At 37.1% G+C, this 23,319-nt stretch overlaps 1 protein-coding gene across 1 annotated transcript; it reads right to left on the bottom strand.

Moving 5' to 3' along the window:
- Window positions 1-6,695: 6,695 nt before the first annotated feature.
- On the bottom strand, window positions 6,696-7,904 carry LOC121977223 (F-box protein SKIP23-like). Its single transcript, XM_042529817.1, has one exon. It carries the CDS (start codon window positions 7,902-7,904, stop codon window positions 6,696-6,698), a length of 1,209 nt encoding a protein of 402 aa, XP_042385751.1.
- Between the last annotated feature and the right edge of the window lie 15,415 nt (window positions 7,905-23,319).

Here is a 23,319-nt window from a genome sequence, read left to right as displayed (position 1 = left end):
AGTCGACAATTGAGGACCATTCGGGTGTCCTTGGAAAAGCATTTAATGCGTACCTTAGAGAATCTCAGTTTGTTATATTTTCTCCGAGATTCGTGAGTTTGACGATTAACTCCTTCAGTTTGGCGTATAGTTGCACTACTGATTCTCCTTTTAGATGAAGGTTCATCAGTTGGTTCCGGAGAAGATCCCATCTAGCGAGCTTTGCTTCATACGTTCTTTCGTGTAGCTCCAAGAATTTTTCTAAAGTTCTTTTGTTGATGCGTAAGCACCGATCATGCTGATTTCTTGAGGTGACAGTACACTTAGTAGGTAGAATTAGGCTCATCCATTCACCACAAAGTATACTTGCTCTTTCTTTGTTCAAAGGTACTCTTCTTTTTGTTCATCTTTTTGATCGTTTGGAGCTTCAAAATCATATTTAATTATTATAAAACTTCGAAGTCAATTTTAAAAAATACCTCCATGCATTTTTTCCATAATGCAAATTCTTCCTCAAATTTCGACAGATAGATGCTCGATCCGGCTATCGTCTCGGTGCTTCATTTGACGGTTAATCCTTCTGAGGTGTTCTGGATCTGACACCACTTGTTGGCGCAGGTAAGCAAGAGGGGGGTGAATTGCCTTTAAAAAATAAGACTAAACCTATCTCGATCTTTAAACTCAAATTAGTAGCATAATTAAAACAACAATAATTAAAGAAATAACAACTTAAAAAGAATAGTTAAAAGGCCAAAGTTTTACTAAAAGGCCTAAGTGATTATTAATCCAAGGCGTTGAAGAAGCACTAGAAGATCTCCTTCATTGAAGACGGAGAAACTTTTTACACACGCTGACAGCTCAGAAATGACTAAGAAAGTTAATACAGAAGTCGTTGAATATTTGCTAGGTCTAGGGGTCTTTTTATAGTCCCTGGAAAATGTTATCCACAACTTGAAGGTGCATCCAAAGGGTCCAAGGTGCCTTCCATCTGATAGAGTTTATCCACCGAGGATAAAAATTTATCCTTAGCTAATGGCTAGCGAAGACAACTTTAAAGGCTGGAAGGTGCCTTTGCACTGTTCATCAAAGGCACTTTCCAAGCCATTGAAGACACCTTCCATTAGGCAGAAGGCAGATCAACTCCCAAAAGCTGATCTCTTCTTGTGTGGGTGATGGTCCGGCTACCCGGAGTTGAACTTATTTGAACCCAACTCCGACATTCTCCTTGAGTAGACATCCTCCCTGGCTTCTCATCCCTTGGACGCTGCGCACGTCCTTCTCGTCCATCGGTGTACTCTTACGTAGCACCTTGTCCCTCGAATGCACCGGTCATGCCCCTCCGGATGCCCGAGCAACCGTGTTATAAGTGAGCCTATAGCCACGTCAAGTGTCAGAGACTACTGAGCCTCTCGTCCAGGTTTAAAATACGCCCCGACTCACGTGCTGAGCAGCCGTGTTATAAGTGAGCGTCACTTTCACAATAAGTGTCAAAGGCACTCGACTCGTTCGAGCAGATAGCTAATCGTATGAACAAAGCAAGAAGGCTAAGTTTGTGACGCCAATGAGAAGGATAAAACATTACTAAGTTTTGAAACAAAATACTTGGGAGCTCCGAACAAGAGCACGTTGATTCATACTTAAGAAATTCTTACATTAGATAGAGAACATAAGCTGAAGAAGGTACAAACGATGAAACGAACTAAGCTAAACAAGGTAATCAAGCACATCATCGGGGAGTGAGTTGGCGATCTGCTCCCTCTTTATGACAGTGCTTTGCAGATCAGGAGGGATGTGACCGCCATCCTTCAGTTGTTGGAGCATCCCTTCAACGTCGTATTTGAAAAGACATAGAGTCCGATCGGTAAGTAATTCATTGAAGGTCGGGGAGCGAAGATATTCCACCTTGAAAGATTCCTACTGACTGGGCTCCTCCTCCTTGAACTTCTGGAACTTAGTATGGGAAGCTTTCAGATTGGCTCTCAGAGCAATCAGCTCGGCATCTTTTTCTACAAGCGACCCCTTGAGTCTAGTGAGCTCAACCTCGTGCGCCACTTGCTCCGTTGCTCGACTGACTTGTTCAACGGCCAAGGCAGTCTCTACCTCTTTCAATTTATGTGCCAAGACACAAGCTTTCTTGTTCTTCAACTCCATGTCATCGACGGCTCAGTTTTTCCTAGCATTAGCCCACTTAATTTTGGATTTGAAGTTGACAGCCTACTTTTCTAATTGCTCATGCCGAACGGCTTGGGCATGACTATTATCTTTTTCACGGCCTAAGGCCCGCTCGGATCCGAGCAAATGCTCGAAATTCTTCTTGAGATCCAGCTTTAGTTGAGCCGCCTCGACCGTTAATCTATCAACTAAGGACTGAGAAGGGATTGGGCTGCTGAGCAGAGCTCGCAGCTGCCTATTCTCATGCTCCAGATGAGCGAGCCTCTGACACATGGTTAGACTCTCCACCCAGAACTACAAGCAAACGAGGTTAATATTAGCCATGAGAACATAATTTCGAATGGGAAAATAGGGGTCACTTACACCCGTCACCTTCAGGGTATGGAAGTCTGTGAGCTCACCAGGTGGGAGAGTCGCTGCTCGGTCCCTAGCATCTACCCAAGTCAAGGCCAGAAAGCGTTTGATCATGATCCTGTAGTTAGGGGACCGTGGCTCAGCGCAGTCAGGATCGCACCAAGCATCAGTTGGTGGTCTGATTATCGCAGTCATGTGCCGACGACCGCTCGGGTCAGAGTGTTTTGAAGTGGTCCCCCTCTTCGACTTGGACGCGGGGGCAAAATGGATTATGGATAGGGGGCCCTTTGGGCTGGTCGGCGGAAGATAGGAGATGGGCTGCGCAGCTACCGCGCCGACCAACAATTCACATAGTGAGGGCGTTCTATCTTAAGACAAAGGAGTTGATAGGCTGGGTGAACGTGCAAGGATGGCTGATGAAGAGTAGGGATGACAACGGGTCCGGATTGGGATGAGTTTGGCCAAACCGTGACCCGTCTCGTCTCCTTTTGGACCTGCCCCGTCCCGCCGTAGAATTCACTATCTGATCTATCTTGAACAACGGATAGAAATTCTTCGGGCACGCCCTATAGAGGTGTTCATCTATCACTCCGGATTTGTGCTACACGAAGATATATGCTCTTAAACGAGATTAGTTTGTGGGTAATTTTGCATGCAGTCCCTATTGGCAAACAAATCTTTGCATGCAGTCCCCATCCATGAAAATCTTTATTTTCACTCCCCAGTTAAACATCTTTACTTAATTGCCCATGATATTTTTAGGTACAAAAAGTCTAAAAATCAGTATAAATCCTCTTAAATTGAGTATATTAACTTAGAATCTAGTATATTTTCTATCAAATTGAGTACGATTCTTTTTTCACCTCAAAATATACTCGATTTTAGTTTAATGTGCTGAATTTAATAGGAATTATACTCATTTTTAGATTATTTGTACCGAAAAATATGAGGGTTAATTTCGATAGAAAATATACTCGATCCTAGTATAGAGTACTAGATTATAGTGTAAAGTACTGAATTTAACATGAATTATACTTATTTTTAGACTTTTTATACCTAAAAAATAAGAGGAACAATTTTACTAGAAAATATACTCGATTTTTAATATAAAGTACTGACTTTAAGAAGAATTATACTCATTTTTGGACTTTTTGTACTCAATTTTGAAATTTTTGTACCTAAAAAATCTGAGGGGCAATTTAGGTATCAATATTTGCATGAGGGAGTTGAAACAAGTAATACTTTGCATGCCGGGAGTGGAAACAAAATTTTTTGAACATGGAAATTGCATGCAAAATTAACATTGTGATTGAAGATTTTTCTCTAATTTACCGTTAGTTTGGTTGGCACTCCATCTGGCTTATTTACAGGATAAATTACTCTCCATGCAAGTAAAATAATAAGGCAACAAGTGATTATGAAAAATAACTAGAAGGAATCTACTTTACCACGTACTGGTTTACCGTGTGCTCAACAAAAAAAAAGAAAAAGAAAGGCAAATGGTTTACCGTGGGCTCAAAGTTCGAGAAAGAGAGAGAGAAGAAAATTGATGAGCAAAAGCAATTTGTTTGGTTTAAATTTATTTAGATTTATCATCTTTGAATTTCAATCCAAATACTAATGCTTTAACTGATAACAAGAAGAAAATTATAATGAGAACGTACCATTAAGGAAAAAAAAAATTAAGTCCAAAACATGATGAAGGATATGAATAAGGTAATGCAGATAGAAAGAAAATTAATTATGAAAACTAGGAATCAATGAATATGCTGATTTCTTTTTTGGTGTGGCCTCAAGTCACCCATGTATAATTATAAGTTCCAGGTCATTACATCATTAAGGTTCTCTTTCTATCTCCAGCTTCATGTGGCATGGGAATTCACTGTCTATTCTTTGCTGAAACAACCATGGGTGGATTAGCATATTTTAATTGAAGGCAAACAAATTTCTTACACACTAATTATATTGGTTTACTTAATTCTTTTCCCCTTCCACAAAAAGTTTGTATGATTTTTTTTTTATTCAAAGTTATGGAATAAAAGAATTGCGTCTCAGATGTCTTCTATTAAGCAACCATCGTGGCTTTTGCTCCTATTGCCTAAAAATATTTTGCTTGTATACAGAATTTTCAAATTCTGAACTCAGATGACCATACAAATTACTAGTGAAAGGTATGCTAATTTGCTCATTTCCTAATAATCCAATTTCAACTTAAACAGTTAAATCCCTCTATGTTTTAACTAATGACCTGCCCTTTGGTTTCTATTGTCAGTGCTTGTGACAACAATGTTAACAAACCCATCGTTTTATGTTAATTTGTTCTTGATTACTTTCTGACTACACTATTTGTAGATATATATATGCCTCTTATTTTCCCATCAGTCATTCACTGGTGTGAAAGTTATATTCATGTGCTCATTTACAATGATACAAGGTCATCTGAAACAAGCATCAACTATTTAGTCTACAGTTAGGTTTCTCTTTAATTGGCATCAACTATTTAGTCTGCCCTTTGTTTTCCTAATGCTTATAAATTTGCTGAATTCAATCTTGGACAAATTAACAAACAATAACTATAACCTATATGGATTGCTTGGATAGCTAGGTTACAATATATTGGTGCATGCTACTTAAGTAGCTGATATATCCTATCTCACATTCATTTTACAAGAGGTTATTTCTGTTATTCGAAATCTTAAAGTCATAAGATAACAATTTTACTGTCACACCAAGACTCTCCTTGTGTTAAACGAACCAAAATACTAAGCTAAATTGCCTTATTACTATTAGGTTTGAACACCGAGAAGATAACATGAAAGATTGCCTTAGGCCACTGCTAGTGTTGATAAAAGAGGTAGAGACAGCTTGATGTTTTAAAATTACAATTAATATTAGTAAAAAATTATTTATTAATTTAAAATAAAAATTAATTATAATTTTTTTTAATTTATAATGTTTTATTTATTTATTTTTAAATTTTACTTAAAAGATTGATAAAAATAGATGCGAACTAATTACATTAATTTTTTGGGGAATAAAATTTCTAAAATATAAGAAAATCTTCTAAGTTTTACTTTTGATCTTAAAATAAAAATATCAAAATTCAAATAGATTATACACATTTATGTCATTTTTAAATTTAGAAGAGCCAAGAGTATCCTAATAAGAAAAATAAATTTTAATTTTAAAAAATAGTTATAGAGTTGCTTTTAGTACTTATTAATAATATAGGTATTAATTAAGTTAAATTGTTTCTTGTTACGGTAAGTTAGAGAAAAATCTCCAATCACAATGTTAACTTTGCATGCAATCCCCATGTCCAAAAAACTTTGTTTCCACTCCCTGCATGTAAAGTATTACTTGTTTCAACTTTCTCATGCAAATATTGATACCTAAATTGCCCCTCAGATTTTTTAGGTACAAAAATTCTAAAATTGAGTACAAAAAGTCCAAAAATGAGTATAATTCTTCTTAAAGTCAGTACTTTATATTAAAAATCGAGTATATTTTCTATCAAAATTGTCCCTCTTATTTTTTAGGTATAAAAAGACTAAAAATAAGTATAATTCATGTTAAATTCAGCACATTACACTATAATCTAGTACTCTATACTATGATCGAGTATATTTTCTATCGAAATTAACCCTCATATTTTTCGGTACAAATAGTCTAAAAATGAGTATAATTCCTATTAAATTCAGCACATTAAACTAAAATCGAGTATATTTTGAGGTGAAAAAAAGAATCGTACTTAATTTGATAGAAAATATACTAGATTCTAAGTTAATATACTCAATTTAAGAGGATTTATACTGATTTTTAGATTTTTTGTACCTAAAAATATCATGGGCAATTATGTAAAGATGTTTGACTGGGGAGTGAAAACAAAGATTGATGGAGATTACATGTAAAGATTTATTTACCAATAGGGACTACATGTAAAATTACTCTTATTATTATTCTTTTTATCTGAATCTTAGGGAATATTATTAGAACAATCAATTGGCTATATATATATATATATATATAAATTTCACTTTTTTAAAGAAAAGTAAAAACTTTTAAAATTGATAATCAAGTCACATGGATTAGCTAAAATTATTTTTCATCTGCATTTTCCAACTAGAATAACAGAATTAAGAAGCTCGAAAATTTAATAAGAAATAACAGTTTTTTCCTTCATAAAACAACTAAAATGGCTGTGGCATGTGCCAAAATGACATGGAATGTGTCGCACCTTGAGGGAGCAGCGGCTTCACAGTTGCATTCTTTTTATCAAACTTTTGTGGCATAGTCATGTAGTAAATGAGTCTATCATCATCTGGCATCTCTACATGCTCGCCGGCAATGTAAACAAGATTAGGCATACCGCTGAATAACTGCAGGAAGGAATACGGAGGTGAAGATATCCCATAAAAAAGTACAGAATTCCGGAAATTTATCTCAACAAACTTTACTGGTGGTTCACCAAAATTGTGTCCTCGAAATAGTTGATACACATTAACCGACCTGGTTTTGTAGAATGGAAGCTTCCTATCCTTAAACGATATATATCCCTCACAATCACTTACTCTCTGAAAGAGCAAAGGGCGTGCAGTGGAGGTACATGTTAACTTCCAATCAGCTTTGTTGAGCTCCATTGAAGGAGAAGTAATGGTCCATAGCTTATTAAGGTTGTTGCCTGAGAAAATATAAACTTCTCCCAAACAGTTGACAGCATAAAAATATTTGAGGAAGAAGACGACGTCCTCGTACTTGCTCTCGTTGTTCATCAAGAGCCACGAAGAACCATCCGCCCCCATGCGAAGCGATACCAATGCCTTGCTAACGGCTGAGATGACTACGACGATGCATTCAGTTGTGGACAATGGATCAGAGGACATCGCCATCTGATGGATTAAGTATCGAATCTCGACATAATTCATCGTAGCCTCGGGATGAAGGGGGTCAAAGGGCATGTTATACTGAATCCTTCTGGTGAACAATTGCTTAGGGGCCTCGGGGAGATGAACATGTGCACCGGTGAGGGGGTTGAGGAGGGAGATGGCATATGAGTTCTCTTGTCCTTCTAGAACCAACCAACCCTGGCACGAGACGACGATCCCTAATTCAACGCTCTTGTTTTCCTTAAGGGCCGGTACAACGATGGAGTGCAATTTGTCATCGGTAAAAGAGATGTAGAAGAGTCGCCCATCAACGCGATCACATCCGGTGATTAGCCATGGAAGCAGACGTCGACTCTCAGGGATGATAGAGATAGATCGCCATGTTTTGCAAACGGCGCGAAAGCGAATATAATCCATAACATCTAACCTCTTGGCAATGAGTTCTAATAGATTGTCATCGAGAAGACGCCAATTGACCAATAAATTGTCGTCGCTAAAACACGAATCCGCCATTGAGTTCTCTGTGTCATACATTACAATCAAATATATTTATAAGAAAATAATTTACTAACAAATATATCTAACAAGATATTATGTTGAATTTTGAATATGAATTAAAAGATAAGTATTAAAAAGGTAATATTTAGTAATAATGATTTGTTAATTTCTACATTTAATAATTTCTTTGTCCTTTAATACCTGTTCACATGTTCAAAATATTCCGAATCAATCATATAAGGCAATTTCGAACTAATAAATAAAACACCAATCAATTATTTCAAATTAATTACCTATTCAATGGGAATAAAATCAATTTTCATGATTTTTTCCTTCTATTAACTTATATTTTAATTTAAATTATGATCTTTTGTTATTAAAATTTTGGAAATATATATTTTAATTGGTTTTTTGTTTATACGTATATATTACTTTATATATTTTACTCATATGTATACTTTTTAAATTTCTATATCTATTTATTCCCTTTTTACCCATATTTAATATCTTCATTCCAATCTAATTTATTTCTAAGCATTTTTTAAAATTTCTAGCTTTCCCACCATATTTGTGATTTGTCTTTTCTCTTTTTTTTTTTATTAATATACTGGAATTTTTTATTCAAAAAAGGTAGATCCGCTACCTTAGCGACTCCCCTAGTGCCGGCCCCACGGATATGGAGGGAGGTTCATGCAGGTACACAGGTCATATGCGCATGGCGGGGTAAACCCCAGGTCGTCAGTTCCTGAGAATCGACCCCTGACCATTACGCCAGAGATACCATGCACCCCCGTCTGTGCTACGCCCTGGAATTTTTTATTCAAAGATACAACTAGCTAGTGTTTGAAAGAATTGTTGTCACACAAATATCTCTTCCCAAACATTTTGCCATGGCTGGGATTAGATTTGCTTTGATATCAGAGCTCAGTTTGATGAGAGAATTGTTAAGATTAATTACCTGCCAATTCGTAAGTCTAAATGATAGTGGTTCACTTATTGGAACTCATAATCCTTTTCACTGGTTCACAATTCCTTAGGTGGAGAGAGACTTGCTACTATTAGGCATCATGTGTTTCGTAAGCACGATTTTATACTAGGAGTTAAACTTTCGGTTTTGACAGGGATATCAAGTCTTAATGGAAGGGACTGTGACATCCTAGTTTAGTCCAACATGAAGAGTTAAGGACCCCAAGGCAAGGGCTGTAGTTTAGCTTAATTATAACTACTGAGCTTACATGAGTGAGTTGCTATTAATTCTTGCTTAAGCATTTTAGCTAGTGGTCGGATCTAACAAGATAATCTGAAAATAAATGACATTTATCAAATCATCACGAGGACAAAAATGATACAGATGCAATGAAAAAGAAAGTGAATTATCCATCCGGGTTTGTGCTATACAAAGATATGTGCTCTTAAACGAGATTAGGTTGGTTGACACTCCATGCAAGTAGTTGAAACTTAGCAAACGCTAGATCCCAAGGAAAATAATAAAATTCACATTAATGTTACCTAATAAGGCAACAAGTGATTATGAAAAATAACTAGAAGGAATCTACTTTACCATGTACCGGTTTACCGTGGGCTCAAAGTTCACTGTGTGAGAGAGAAAGAGAGAGAGGAAACAAAATTGATGAGCAAAAGTAATTTGTTTGTTTTAAATTTATTTAGATTTATCATCTTTGAATTTCAATCCAAATACTAATGCTTTAACTGATAACAAGAAGCAAATTAGAGTGAGAACGTATCATTATGGGAAAAAAAAATTAAGGGGGCGTTTGGTTTAGGGGAATAAGAGTAGGAAATGAGAATGGAAATTATTGATTATCATTGTTAATGTTTGGATTATAGAAATAGGAATACAAATAAGGGAATGAATCCTTGAAATTGGGTAATAACCTATTCCCATGTATCTCCCCTTCAATGAGTCATTACCTTATTTTCATCAATCAAAATATTCCCTTATTCCAAAAATACCCTTGACCTAAAACTTAAATTTTCTCCCTTAATATCAAATATCAAAATATATTTATTTATTTTTTCTTTATATCACTTCTCTCTCCTTGTTTTCTCTCATCATATTTTCTCTCTCATCATTTTATCACACACTTTCTCTCTCCTTAATCTCTCCTATCACACTCTCTTTCCTCTTTTTTCTCATTACACTTTCTCTCTCATCATACTTTCTCTCTCCTCAATCTCTTCCATCGCACTCTCTTCCTTCTTTTTTCTCATCATACTTTCTCTCTCATTATACTTTCTCTCCCCTTAATCTCTACCATCACGCTCTCTTTTCTCGTTTTTTCTCATCACACTTTCGCTCTCATCACACTTTCTCTCTCCTCAATCTCTCTTGTCACACTCCCTCCTTTTTTTTCCTCAACACACTTTCTCTCTCATCATACATTCTCTTTCCTCAATTTCTCCCATCACACTCATTGATCTCTTTTTTTCTCATCACACTTTCTCTCTCCTCAATCTCTTTCATCACGCTCTCTCTCCTTATTTTTTTCTCATTATATTTTCTCTCTTCATCCTCTCTCATCATACTTTCTCTCACATTATATTTTCTCTCTCATCATGCTCTCTTCTATCACACTCTCTCTTCTCATTCTCTCTCATCACACTTTCTCTCTCTTTATTCTTTCTCACCACACTTTCTCTCTCATCATACTTTCTCTCGCATCATTTTCTTTCATCATATTTTTCTCTCTCATTCATCTTTCTCTCTCATCTAATTTTTTCTCTTATTTTCCTTTAAGGGTAAAAAAGGAAATTTTGATTTATTCCGATAGAAAATATATATGCAACTAACCAAACATTACTTTTAAGAGTGATATCCATACTCATACTCATTCTCATTCCACACTACAATGATTTCCATTCCGATTCCTATTCCTAGGAAAGAATCAAACACCCCCTAAGTGTCCAAAACATGATGAAGGATATAAATAAGGTAATGCAGATAGAAAGAAAATTAATTATGAAAACTAGGAAACATTGAATGTACTGATTTCTTTTTTGGTGTGACCTCATGTCACCCATGTATAATTATAAGCTCCAGGTCATTACATCATTAATTAAGGTTCTCTTTCTATCCCCAGCTTCATGTGGCGTGGAAATTCATTGTCTATTCTTTACTGAAACAACCATGGGTGGATTAGCATATTTTAATTCAAGGCAAACAAATTAAAACAGAGAAAGCTAAGGAGAAAGGAGTTCCTAACAGCACTCCAAATGCATAAAGGATAACGATCTAGTGAGATTGGGATTGCATTGCTTCTGAACGTCTCAGCGTACATATCAAGAAGAACTCCAAATGCTTAACAAGTATTTACACTATTCTATTGTGTACATGACTAGATAGTTTAACCCACCTTTTTTTTCATTCAATGATCATATTTCTTGAATTTAACAGTTGGGTGAAAGATAACAAACTAGATCAACTGGAATTTGCCCGGCAAAAGCAGACTTATTGCTATTTTTCTGCTGCTGCAACACTTTTCTCTCCTCAAATGAGTGATGCCCGCATATCTTGGGCCAAAAACAGTATCCTCACAACTGTGGTTGATGACTTCTTTGACATTGGAGGATCTACAGAGGAGCTTCACGATCTTATTTCGTTGGTTGAGAAGTTTGTGATGTTTCTTGTTATTTGATCTTTTATTATATTGTTCTCTAAAAGGTTCACAAGCTAAATTTCCTTTTGCTATTGATAATAATTAATAGGTGGGATGCAAATTGGGAAAAGGAGACGCATTCTGAACAAGTTCAGATCATTTTTTCTGCTCTGTTCAATACTATCAATGGGCTTGGGGCCAAGACATCAGCATTGCAGAAGCGAACTGTCACCCACCATTTAGTTGAGATAGTTAGTGGCTTGGGTTGATGAAGTCCATGATGCAAGAAGCTGACTGGCTGCTAACCAAGAAAGTTCCTTCACTGGATGAGTACATGAAGAATGAGTTTGTGTCTTTTGCTCTAGGACCAACTATTCTGCTAGCACTCTATTTTGTTGGACCGGAACTCCGGGAAAGTGCTGTTAAGCATACCTAAAGCTGTTTATTTTAATTAAGGCCCTTCTTGCAATATTTGATAGTCCCTTACCTAAGGCTGGTAGGTTGCAAGCTGTTTATGTGAAAACATAGAAAGGTGTTCTTTTTAAAATTAAACCGCATGTTCGTATACCGACGACCTTCAAGCGAAAGATCCCAATCTCTGTTCCCAATACAGAGAAAGCTGTTTTTGTGGTCTATGTGTAAGTGCATAGATCTGTCTTTGTGTTGCTCCCAATCTTTGTATATTTGATTCCATCAGTATAATTGTGGAAGTACTTGCATCCTGTGACTGCTGCAGCACAATTGTTACAAAAGTTAAGCATAACAGCTGTTGGGAAGTGTGAGAAATTTCTTAAAATAATAATAATAATAATAAACCGAGTAACTCATCACTTTCCTGTCAATTCTAAGATAATAGGTGTTAAAATTTTCCTTTTAAAAATCCTTATGCAAAGTGCCTCTTGATTGGTTATTTCTCGATTTTGCAAGTCTCTCTTATCGTTCTCTTTACACAAGTGATGAAGTATTTATTCTCACCATGTGTTGGTATACCTTTGAGGTCGCACACGTCAGTGTGAATTAGCCCGAGTGGTTCGTTGCTTCTTTTAATATGTTGAAAGGATGACCTTGTTATTTTCACTTTAATACAAATTTCACACTTGTGTTTTAGGTCAAGGTGGAATGTAGGTATATTGTATGTTTATTAATCTACGCAATACATCGTAGTTAACATGTCCTAGTCTATCATGATATAAATACGAATACTCAAGCATATAAGTAGAAGGACTTTCATTTTTATTTATCTTAGACCTAATGTCATTACATTGAGTTTAAATAGCTCATCAGATACATAGCCCCTTCCTATAAACATTCCATTTTTAGACGATACAATTTTGTCCGACTCAAAAACAATGCGAAAGTCTTGCTTGCTTAACAGTAATCCGGACACTAGATTCTTCCGAATCTCCAGAACATACAACACATTATTCAGAGTAGGGTCCTTGCCTGAGGTCATCTTCAGCACCACCTTTCCTTGGCCTATTATGTCCGAGATTGCTGAGTTCCCCATAAACAGCTTGTCTCCCGTGACTTCTTCGAAGTTGTGGAGCAACTCTTTATTGCATCACACATGTCTGGTGGCTCATGTATCGATCCACCATTGTTGCGAGTTTGAACCGACCAGGTTCAGTTCTAAGACCACTGCGCAGAGGTCCTCTATTTCTGGTTCATCGTTCAGGTTGGCCTCTTGCTTTTTCTTCGGCTTCCTGCACTCCGAAGATTTATGATTCACTTTATCACAATTGAAGCACTTCCCAGAGAACTTCTCGTTGATGTTGTTGGTGCAGCGGAGGCCGGTAAGAGGGGGGTGAATTGCCTGAAAAATAAAAACTATACCCTCCTCGGATTTCAACTTAAAAAATGCAATAGCAAAATAATAACTGAAATAAAGAAATAGAAATAAACCAGAGACTCAGCAGTTAACCTGGTTACAACCAAGAAGGTTGTTAATCCAGGGCGATGGAAAGCGCACTAGAAAAAGTCTCCTTTACTGAAGGCGGAGAAGCCTTTTACACTCTAACAGCTCAGAACTATTGCTAGGAATTGATTACAGAGTTGAATACTGAATTAATGAATAACTCCTAGCTCCAGGGGCCTTTAAATAGCCTCTAGAAATCCTATCTCGGAGGCCCAAGGCGCCTTCAACTGAGGTCCAAGGCGCCTTCAACAAGTCATGAAGGCGCCTTCATGTTGAGGGCACCTTCAAGCTGGTTTTCCAGCTTAGTGTCTCCTTTACTTCAACTTCCGAATCTCTGTTCTTTTGGGTGATTCCAGTCAACCGAAATAGGGCTCACCCAAGCCCAATTTCCGACCTTCTCCTGGAGCAGCTTCCTCCCCGGCTTAACGTCTCTCGAACGCCGCACACGTTCTTCTCGCCCATCGGTGTAATCTTCCGCTGCTTTCTCGTCCTTCGGACGCACTGAGCCCGTCGGCTCCCTTCCCATGCCGTCCTTCTCGCTAGCTGCGTCTTCCGCTCGACTTCCTGCGCTCCTAAACTCCTGCACACTCAGACACAGGGATCAAACACAAAGCAGGACTTAACCAACTTGGTTGATCACATCAAAACACCCACGGGGTCCAACAATCTCCCCCTTTTTGATGTGCATCAACCCAAATTCAAGTTAGGGAAAAAAAATAGACAAACAGTAATTTTAGAGAAAATTACTAAACTAACATGTTAAACATAAGTTTGCAATAAATAAAATTGCAACTACTTAATTAAGAGTTAAACAGAATTTTTCAAAATTATTTTTAAAACTGAGTTTTGAAAACAAAAAATTCTCTCCCTTAAACTTGTACCTTTCTCTCCCCCTTTGATCACAGCAAAAATGGGGTAATTATAATGATATTTAAAAAAAAAAAAGTGTCTAAGTAAAATGAATTTTTCAATTTTTTTTTTCTAATTTCTAAGTAAAATGAATTTTTGAATTTTTCCAGAAAAAAATTTCTAAGTAAAATTATGAAGATTTTCAAAGATAAGGAAAAAAAACTTTTTAAAGCATTTTTTAATTCTAACTTTAATGCTTTTACCAGAAAGTTAATTAAACCTTTCATTTCTATATTTGGCTTCCAGACAGTGGCGAGTCACTAGGTCTTCTTAGTTATTGGAGCAACCACCATTTTCTAGTCAAAGCCGCATAAGGAAAATCATTGTTTAATTTTCTCTCTGAAAGCTTTTAATTTAAAAAAATCAGTCTAACATGGATTTTGGAACCCAATAGAGGTTCCTTCTTACAAGATTAATAAAAAATCTGGGGGGTACATAAGTTTTAGGAATTTTCCTAAGTTGACCTTGATGTTTTCTTATATAACAATTCAATTTTCCATAAATCTTAAGTTTTGATTTTTGAAAAATATTTGTTTTAAAACATGCATCAGTTTTCAAATTTTTAATTTCTAATTTTAAATTATCATTTTCTGATTTCAGTTTATCTAATATTTTATTTAAGTCAGCATTCTCTTTTTTTAATTTGAATAAATCTTTAGAAAGAGACTTAATAAATTGAAAGGACTGAGTTGGGGTTAGATTACGTACCTTATTTACCTCACTTGGTGATACTCCCCCTTCATCGTCGCTTTCCTCTTCTAATATTCCTCCCCCTTCATTTATGCTCATTTCTGAGCTTGACTCTTCTTCCAACTAATGGTTAGCCATTAGCGCTAACCCCGAGAATTCTTCGATGTCTGATTCGGATGATGAGTCTAAGAACGTGACCTTCAGGGTCTTGTATCTGGAAGATTCTGGCTTCTTGTACTTTACCTTTTCCTTCTCTTTATGCTTGCTCTTCAATTTCGGGCAGTCATCCTTGATGTGCCCTTCTTCGTTGCAATTGTAGCAACAGACTGTCCTTCTCTTTTGATGATGTTTACTCGACTGCGATCTAAATTTGTTAGATTTAAAAAACTTATTAAATCGTCTTACCATTAATGCAGCTTCGGATTCGTCGATCGAGGCTTCGGAGTCAGAACTGTTTATTCTTGTCTTTAAGGCAATGTTCGGACTAGTCTTCTCTACTTCATTGGGCTCTGCAACTCGAGATTCGTGAAGTTCAAAAGTAGAAAACAAATTTTCTAAAGTACTTATCTCGAAGTCCTTAGAGATGTAATATGCATCTACTAAGGACGCCCATTCTAGAGTTCTGGGGAAGGCGTTGAGCGCGTACCGGATCGAGTCCCGGTTCTTTACTTCTTCTCCAAGGTTGCTTAGTTGCGTGATCAGCTCTTTGATCCTCGCTTGGAGTTGCGCTACCTTCTCGCCTTGGTTCATCCGGAGGTTCGTAAGTTGAGTCCGGAGGATATCGCGTCTTGCAAGCTTTGCTTCGGATGTACCTTCGTGAAGCTCCAGGAATTTTCCCAGAGGTCTTTCGCCGAGTCGTACCTTCTAATCTGACTTACCTCTTGTGGTGGCAACACGCTAAGCAGATGGAATTCTGCTTTTCCGTTGGCGACAAAATCGGCTTGCTCCTTCTTGCTCCATTGATCCTCTTCTTTGTCTTTTGGAACTTCAAAACCATATTTCATAGTTAGTAAAATATCGAAATCGGTTTTAAAAAATACCTCCATCCGGCGTTTCCAGGTTGCGAAGTCTCCGTCGAACTTCGGGGGATAAATATTCGCTCCGGCCATCGTCTTGATCGTTGTGCTTCAGTCGACGGTTAGTCCTTCTGAGGCAGTCTGGCTCTGATACTAATTGTTGGTGCAGCGGAGGCCGACAAGAGGGGGGTGAATTGCCTGAAAAATAAAAACTATACCCTCTTCGGATTTCAACTTAAAAAATGCAATAACAAAATAATAACTAAAATAAAGAAATAGAAATAAACCAGAGACTCAGCAGTTAACCTGGTTACAACTAAGAAGGTTGTTAATCCAGGGCGATGGAAAGCGCACTAGAAAAAGTCTCCTTTACTGAAGGCAGAGAAGCCTTTTACACTCTAGCAGCTCAGAATTATTGTTAGGAATTGATTACAGAGTTGAATACTAAATTGATGAATAACTCCTAGCTCCAGGGGCCTTTAAATAGCCTCTGGAAATCCTATCTCGGAGGCCCAAGGCGCCTTCAACTGAGGTCCAAAGCGCCTCCATCGAGTAGGCGGATAAAACTTTATCCGAAAGCTCAACGACCATTTTTGACCTGTTGAAGGCGCCTTTAATAGGTCATGAAGGCGCCTTCATATTGAGGGCGCCTTCATGCTTCATGAAGGTGCCTTCAAGCTGGTTTTCCAGCTTCGTGTCTCCTTTACTTCAACTTCCGAAGCTCCGTTCTTTTGGGTGATTCTGGCCAACTGAAATAGGGCTCACCCGAGCCCAATTTCTGGCCTTCTCCTCGAGCAGCCTTCCTCCCCGGCTTAACGTCCCTCGAACGCCGCGCATGTTCTTCTCGCCCACCGGTGTACTCTTCCGCAGCTCTCTCGTCCTTCGGACGCACCGAGTCCGTCGGCTCCCTTCCCGTGTCGTCCTTCTCGCTAGCTGTGTCTTCCGCTCGACTTCCTGCGCTCCTACACACTCAGACAGAGGGATCAAACACAAAGCAGGACCTAACCAACTGGTTGATCACATCAAAACACCCACGGGGTCCAACAGATGCCTCCTCTGTGTCCCATCTTGGAAGACTTAGGGATCTTCCGTTTTGATCTTTAACCGTGCTCGACCACGTTGGCTTTCATAGTAGCCTGAGAGAACAACTTTCTCTCTGAACTCTTTTTGTCTTCTTCGATGCGAAGTCGAACAATGAGTTCCTCACATTCATCTGCTTCTGCTTCAAGTAGTTCTTGAAGTCTTTCCAGCCGGGGGACAGCTTCTCAATAATAGCAGCCACCTGGAAGATTTCACTTAGAACTATCCCTTCTAAGTGGATCTCGTGCAAGATCACCTGAATCTCTTAGACTTGGCTAATTACCGTCTTGGAATCAACCATCTTGTAGTCCAGGAATCGGCCCATGATGAACTTCTTAGCCCCTGCATCCTCCATCTTGTACTTTTTGTCTAAGGACTCCCACAGCTCCTTAGTCATTTTCTTCATGCTATACACAACATACAGCGAGTCGACAAGGCAGTTGAGGATGTAGTTTCGGCAAAGGAATTCAGAATGAGTTCATGCCTTCACTGATGGTTTGTGCATCAGCATCCTCAGCACGCCTGGGAGGGTCCTCGGTCAAGAACCGAGCCAGATTAAGTGTGGTCAGGTAGAATAGCATCTTCTGCTGCCACCTCTTGAAGTTCAATCCACTGAACTTCTCTGGCTTGTCCCCGTGGTTGATTGACATGGTTCCAATCATGGCAGAGGGAGTCTTCAGGTGTTGAGTCTGTTGCATCTCAACATTTTGTTCTGTGCCCATCTCAACAGAACCGAGTCTGTTTCAAGATTGTTGGACAATCTGTTGTCGGAGATATTGGGGAATTAACTGAATTGAAATTACACAAAATCAATTCTAACTTATCTGTCGAGATGACCTGAGCTGATAATCTCAGGTTGCCAGCAGAGACGGGTTTCTGCTAATTGCTAAGTGCAGACAGAGCACCGAGTTCGAGCGGCAAAGTCTGAGCGGTCGAACGAGCGAAGGGACCGAGGCTTGCGGTGGTCGCAGTTTTCTTGAAACAGATTCGCCCCACTTCCGGCTGTGCTTCGAAGTTTCCTCGGGTCGTCTGTTTCTCAGGATACACGGCAAAACCATGAACGCAACCAAACACTGGTTGTTCGTGGCGAACTGAGAATGCACTTGAGTGCTATCACGAGTAGTTCAGCCGAGCGGATGCACAACTGAGAGAAGAATTGGGGAACGAAGGTGGAGGAATTCTCTTGCTTTCGCTTCTCTTACGCTTCTCTCTTTGCTCAAGATCCAACCTTCTTATATAGGAGCTCTCACCTTGCCTGCAATAAATGATCAAACTATGAACATTTAATGTTGGGTTTAATGTTGTCATTAATGAGTTTAATGTCTTCATTAATGTCCAGACGTTACAGAATCATTATTAATAGGTTTCATGTCACCATTAATACTGAGACGTTACGACATTAATGAGTTTAATACCGCCATTAATGTCGAGACGTTACAGAATCACCGTTAATTTCACATTAATGCTTCCGTTACAATCTTGAGCAAAAAGAGATTCATTAAGTGTCAATATGTTGGTTTATTCTTTTGAGCAAATTGTACCTCGACCGGTCCGGCATTCGACATGCGCAGGTCATGCTCGCACAAGAGTCAATTTTGGTTCAGTACAATTCGGGTCCTGGATTTGCACCCACCCCTACATACTCACGCGTGAGAAAGTCTCTCCTCATGTATATGTTTACAACATAAATGCATGTGTCATAACTTAAACCAACAATAAAGTCAAGAGACTTCTAATGTGGGACTAAACTCATGCACAATAGAATTTCTTCGTCTCCATCTCTTTATTCCATTCACATTTTGAACAAAAACCTCATCCAAAATCTATAGAAAGAAATCAAGAAAAGCAGAGAGAGATTAAAGAGAAGAAATGAAGAAAATTAAATATTAATTATAGAAACCTCATGAGGATTAATAATCTTCCAAAACCTCCTCTTTTTTGCTCGAAAAAAATCAATCAAGAAATAAGAAATTACAAAAACCTCATCCAAAACCACCTTCTCCTTTCTTGATAGCCATTACACAAAAACCTCAGACAAAACCACCTTCTTGCTCGAAAGAATCAAGAAAAGCAGAGAGAGTTTAAAAGAGAAGAAATGAAGAAAATTTACAAGATATCATCCACATAAACTTTATTGGAAACTAGTACAATCTTCGATGTAGTGTCTAAATCTCTCGGTCCTTCGAAATCACCAAGGTCATAGTCAGGAGGAGGAGGCGATGGGTGTTGAAGGTTTCGGTGCCGGAGGAGAAGACGTGATAAGTGAAAATTCAAAATCAAATATTTTTTTATACTTACGTTGTATAAATAGGCTGACCCAAATCGGTTGATAGCAATTGTGTGTCAAATGATAATTTGGTTCGGGACAAATTATTTCTTCCATAATTTGTACAAATAATTTTTGTTAACAACGTAATGCAGATAGACTAGATTAAATTTTAGTACTTATTAATAATAAAGGTCCTATTTCATATTCATTTATATTCATCTTTAATGATAAAAAAAAGTACGGATCATCAGGGGTGGACATTCGGTTAATTCGGTCCATAAATTAACCGAATTAATCGAAAACCAATTTACTAAAACCGAATTAACCGAATCAGTTATTTCGATTAACACTGAATTAACTAAATTCATTTAAAAGAATAATAATAATAATTTATATAAAATTAATATCAAATTAATCGAATTAACCGAATTCTCACCTTTACGAGTGATCATCAATTAATTGGCCATTACTGAATCTCGAGGAATATTATATGTTGAATCAATTTGCTATGCATCACTTGGAAATACGACTTTATGTAATTTTAGAGAATTTAGTTTTACAATTCATATAAACAATACCGAATAGGGGTTTCTTGATAAAATTCCACATTTTTAAAGAAAAATAAAAACTTTTAAAAATATTTGACAATTCCAACTAGAATAACAATAGAGTAAGAGACTTTTAATGTGAGACTAAACTTATGAATTTCTTTGACTCCACCTCTTTATTCCATTCACATTTTGAACAAAAACCTCATCCAAAATCTATAGAAAGAAATCAAGAAAAGCAGAGAGAGATTAAAAGAGAAGAAATGAAGAAAATTAAATATTAATTATAGAATGAGGATTAATAATCTTCCAAAACCTCCTCCTTTTTTGCTCGAAAAAAATCAATCAAGAAATAAGAAATTAGAAATCTCATCCAAAACCACCTCCTTTCTCGCTCCCAAGAAATCAAGAAACAGTGAAGAGGTAGCCATTACACAAAAACCTCATCCAAAACCACCTTCTTGCTCGAAATAATCAAGAAAAGCATAGAGCGTTTAAAAGAGAAGAAATGAAGAAAATTTACGGATATCATCCACAGAAACTTTATTGGAAACTAGTACAATCTTCGATGTAGTGTCTAAATCTCCCAGTCCTTCGAAATCACCAGGGTCATAGTCAGGAGGAGGAGGCGGTGTTGAAGGTTTCGGTGCTGGAGGAGAAGACGTGGTAAGTGAAAATTCAAAATCAAATATTTTTTTATACTTACGTTGTATAAATAGGCTGACCCAAATCGGTTGATAGCAATTGTATGTCAAATGATAATTCAGTTCGGGACAAATTATTTTTTCCATAATTTGTACAAATAATTTTTGTTAACAACGTAATGCAGATAGACAAGATTAAATTTTAGTACTTATTAATAATAAAGGTCCTATTTCATATTCATTTATATTCATCTTTAATGATAATAAAAAGTACTAATCATTAGGGGTAGGGGTGGACATTCGGTTAATTCTATCCATAAATTAACTGAATTAATCAAAAATCAATTTAATGTTAGTTAATCAAATCAAATCAAACCAAAATTTTATTAAAACCGAATTAACCGAATCGGTTATTTCGATTACCACTGAATTAACTTAAATTCGTTTAAAATAATAATAATAATAATTTATATAAAATTAATATCAAATTAATCGAATTAACCAAATTCTCATCCTTACGAGTGATCATCAATTAATTGGCCATCACTGAATCTCGAGGAATATTATATGTTCAATCAATTTGCTATGCATCACTTGGAAATACGACGTTATGTAATTTTAGAGAATTTAGTTTTACAATTCATATAAACAATATCGAATAGGGGTTTCTTGATAAAATTCCACATTTTTAAAGAATATAAAAACTTTTAAAAATATTTGACCATGATTATTTTATTTTTCATCTGTATGACATTTTCCAACTAGAATAACAGAATTAAGAAGCTAAAAAATTTAATAAGAAATAACAGTTTCTTTTCCTTCGTAAAATAATTAAAATGGTTGTGGCATGTGCTAAAATGACATGGAATGTGTCGCACCTTGAGGGAGCAGCGGCTTCAAAGTTGCTTTCTTTTTATCAAACCTTTGTGGCATAGTCATTAGGCATACCACTGAATAACTGCCAGAAGGGATACGGAGGTGAAGATATCCCATAAAAAGGTACTGTTTAATATATATGATTGAAGAAAAGATGGAGAGGAAAGAGATTTATTATGAATACTTCAAGGTATACTGGTTGATTTATATTGATTCATATGTATTTGTGATGTGAATAAATGCATGAAAAGAGACTCTCATATGTGGGTGTGCATGAGGGATGAAATCTAGGGTTTGGATTATACTGAACCAAGTTGACTCATATACAAGCATGACCTACGTGTGTAGAATGTCGGACTGGTCAGAGCAAAATTTGTCCAAGTGAAACAATTAACATTTTGCCACGTAAACCTTTTGCATCTTGTGTATAGATGCATTAAATTGAAAATTAATTATATAGAGTGAAATGTTGGAGTTTCATATCTAGACAAGTATTAATCATTAACGATGTTCATGTTGGAGTTTCGCTAGAAGGGGGGCGAATAGCGATAAAAAATATTCGGAGTATGCAGCGGAAAATAAGTGAACAATGCTAACACAAATCAATTTACTTAGTTCTGAGCCTTCGTCGACTCCTACTTCAAGGCTCGCACTCGTTGAATGCTTTCGTTGGGTAATTCACTAGCAGTTCGCCAAAAAGTTATAAATGAAAGTACAAGAACTTTAAAGAGGAAATACCGATAACAATAAAAAAAAGAAAACTTTAGCAGCAAGTTATCGAGGAAGCTTTGCCGCGACGCAGGATCAGAGCACAATTGAACACCCAAGCAGAAACTTATTGTTCTTCAGCTCTGGAGGTAGCCTCCTTTTATAGGAAGCTTCGGGCGCCCGGATCCATTCTGGGCGCCTGGACTATGATTGATTTCAAAGTGTGAAACTTCACAGCAAAAGTAATCCAAAAATAAAATGGGGGAAAAATCTTACCGATGCCAATTGCAAGCAAAAGTAATCCGAAGAAAAAATAGAAACTTATATCAATGCATAGTTATTACCAAAAATCTTAGCTTATCAATCTCAGCAAGCAAAGATGACATGTTTTCTGTTTCTTTTGGCGCTGTGAGTGTTGAGATTCCGGAGCGTCGTCTTTGGCGGCGGTGGCAAGAATTGGCTAGAGGAGTGGCTAAAGTTTTTAACTACTACTATAACAATAACAAAGTATTACCCCAATAGGCGGGTCGATTTTATGGATACTTCTATGTTATTAGACTCTATCCCATGCTACATCAACATCCAAAATTAAATAAATTTTATTTTATTTTATTGTTATTAACTATTTTTTTTTTATTTAGAAATGTCCATCATTATTGAGCTATGTTAACTTTATGCCTCAAACTACTTCGATGAGTATTCGAGTATTGTTCTTGCTGGTTGAGCAGCAAGGAACCATCAAGTAATTTTGAAATGATTTGGTCCAATCTACCCACTCTTATATCGACTAATCAATACCACTTAGAATTTTCTAGGGCCATTGGATATGTGAACAAATCCCAACCTAAGTTGGCTTATTGGTGCAACCCATCAAGATTTGGTTGGCATTCCCAGTGAAAGACTTCGTGACAACTGCACTGAGATACCTTGTCTACAATCTGGCAACAAAGATTTACTTAAAACAAGAGAATCGATTTTCCTACACTAGCAAATTCAGATGTTTTCTAGTAGCACTGGAGAGGGGTTCGAATAGGGATCACAACTTCAAACTCCCTTGTGTATCGGTATATTGAATCGACACCAGACAATCTTAAATGAAGTAACTGATGCAGTCGGTGACAGATTTGGTGCATCATCAAAGCATCCTTCTTCGGGTCG

The sequence above is a fragment of the Zingiber officinale genome, chromosome 4B (assembly GCF_018446385.1).
Source record: "Zingiber officinale cultivar Zhangliang chromosome 4B, Zo_v1.1, whole genome shotgun sequence".
Classification (NCBI taxonomy): Eukaryota; Viridiplantae; Streptophyta; class Magnoliopsida; order Zingiberales; family Zingiberaceae; genus Zingiber; species Zingiber officinale.
This window is presented reverse-complemented; position numbering and strand designations above follow the sequence as displayed.

Bases quoted from the DNA above. Each gene is read 5' to 3' on its own strand.
- LOC121977223 (XM_042529817.1), bottom strand. From the start codon at position 7,904: ATGGCGGATTCGTGTTTTAGCGACGACAATTTATTGGTCAATTGGCGT.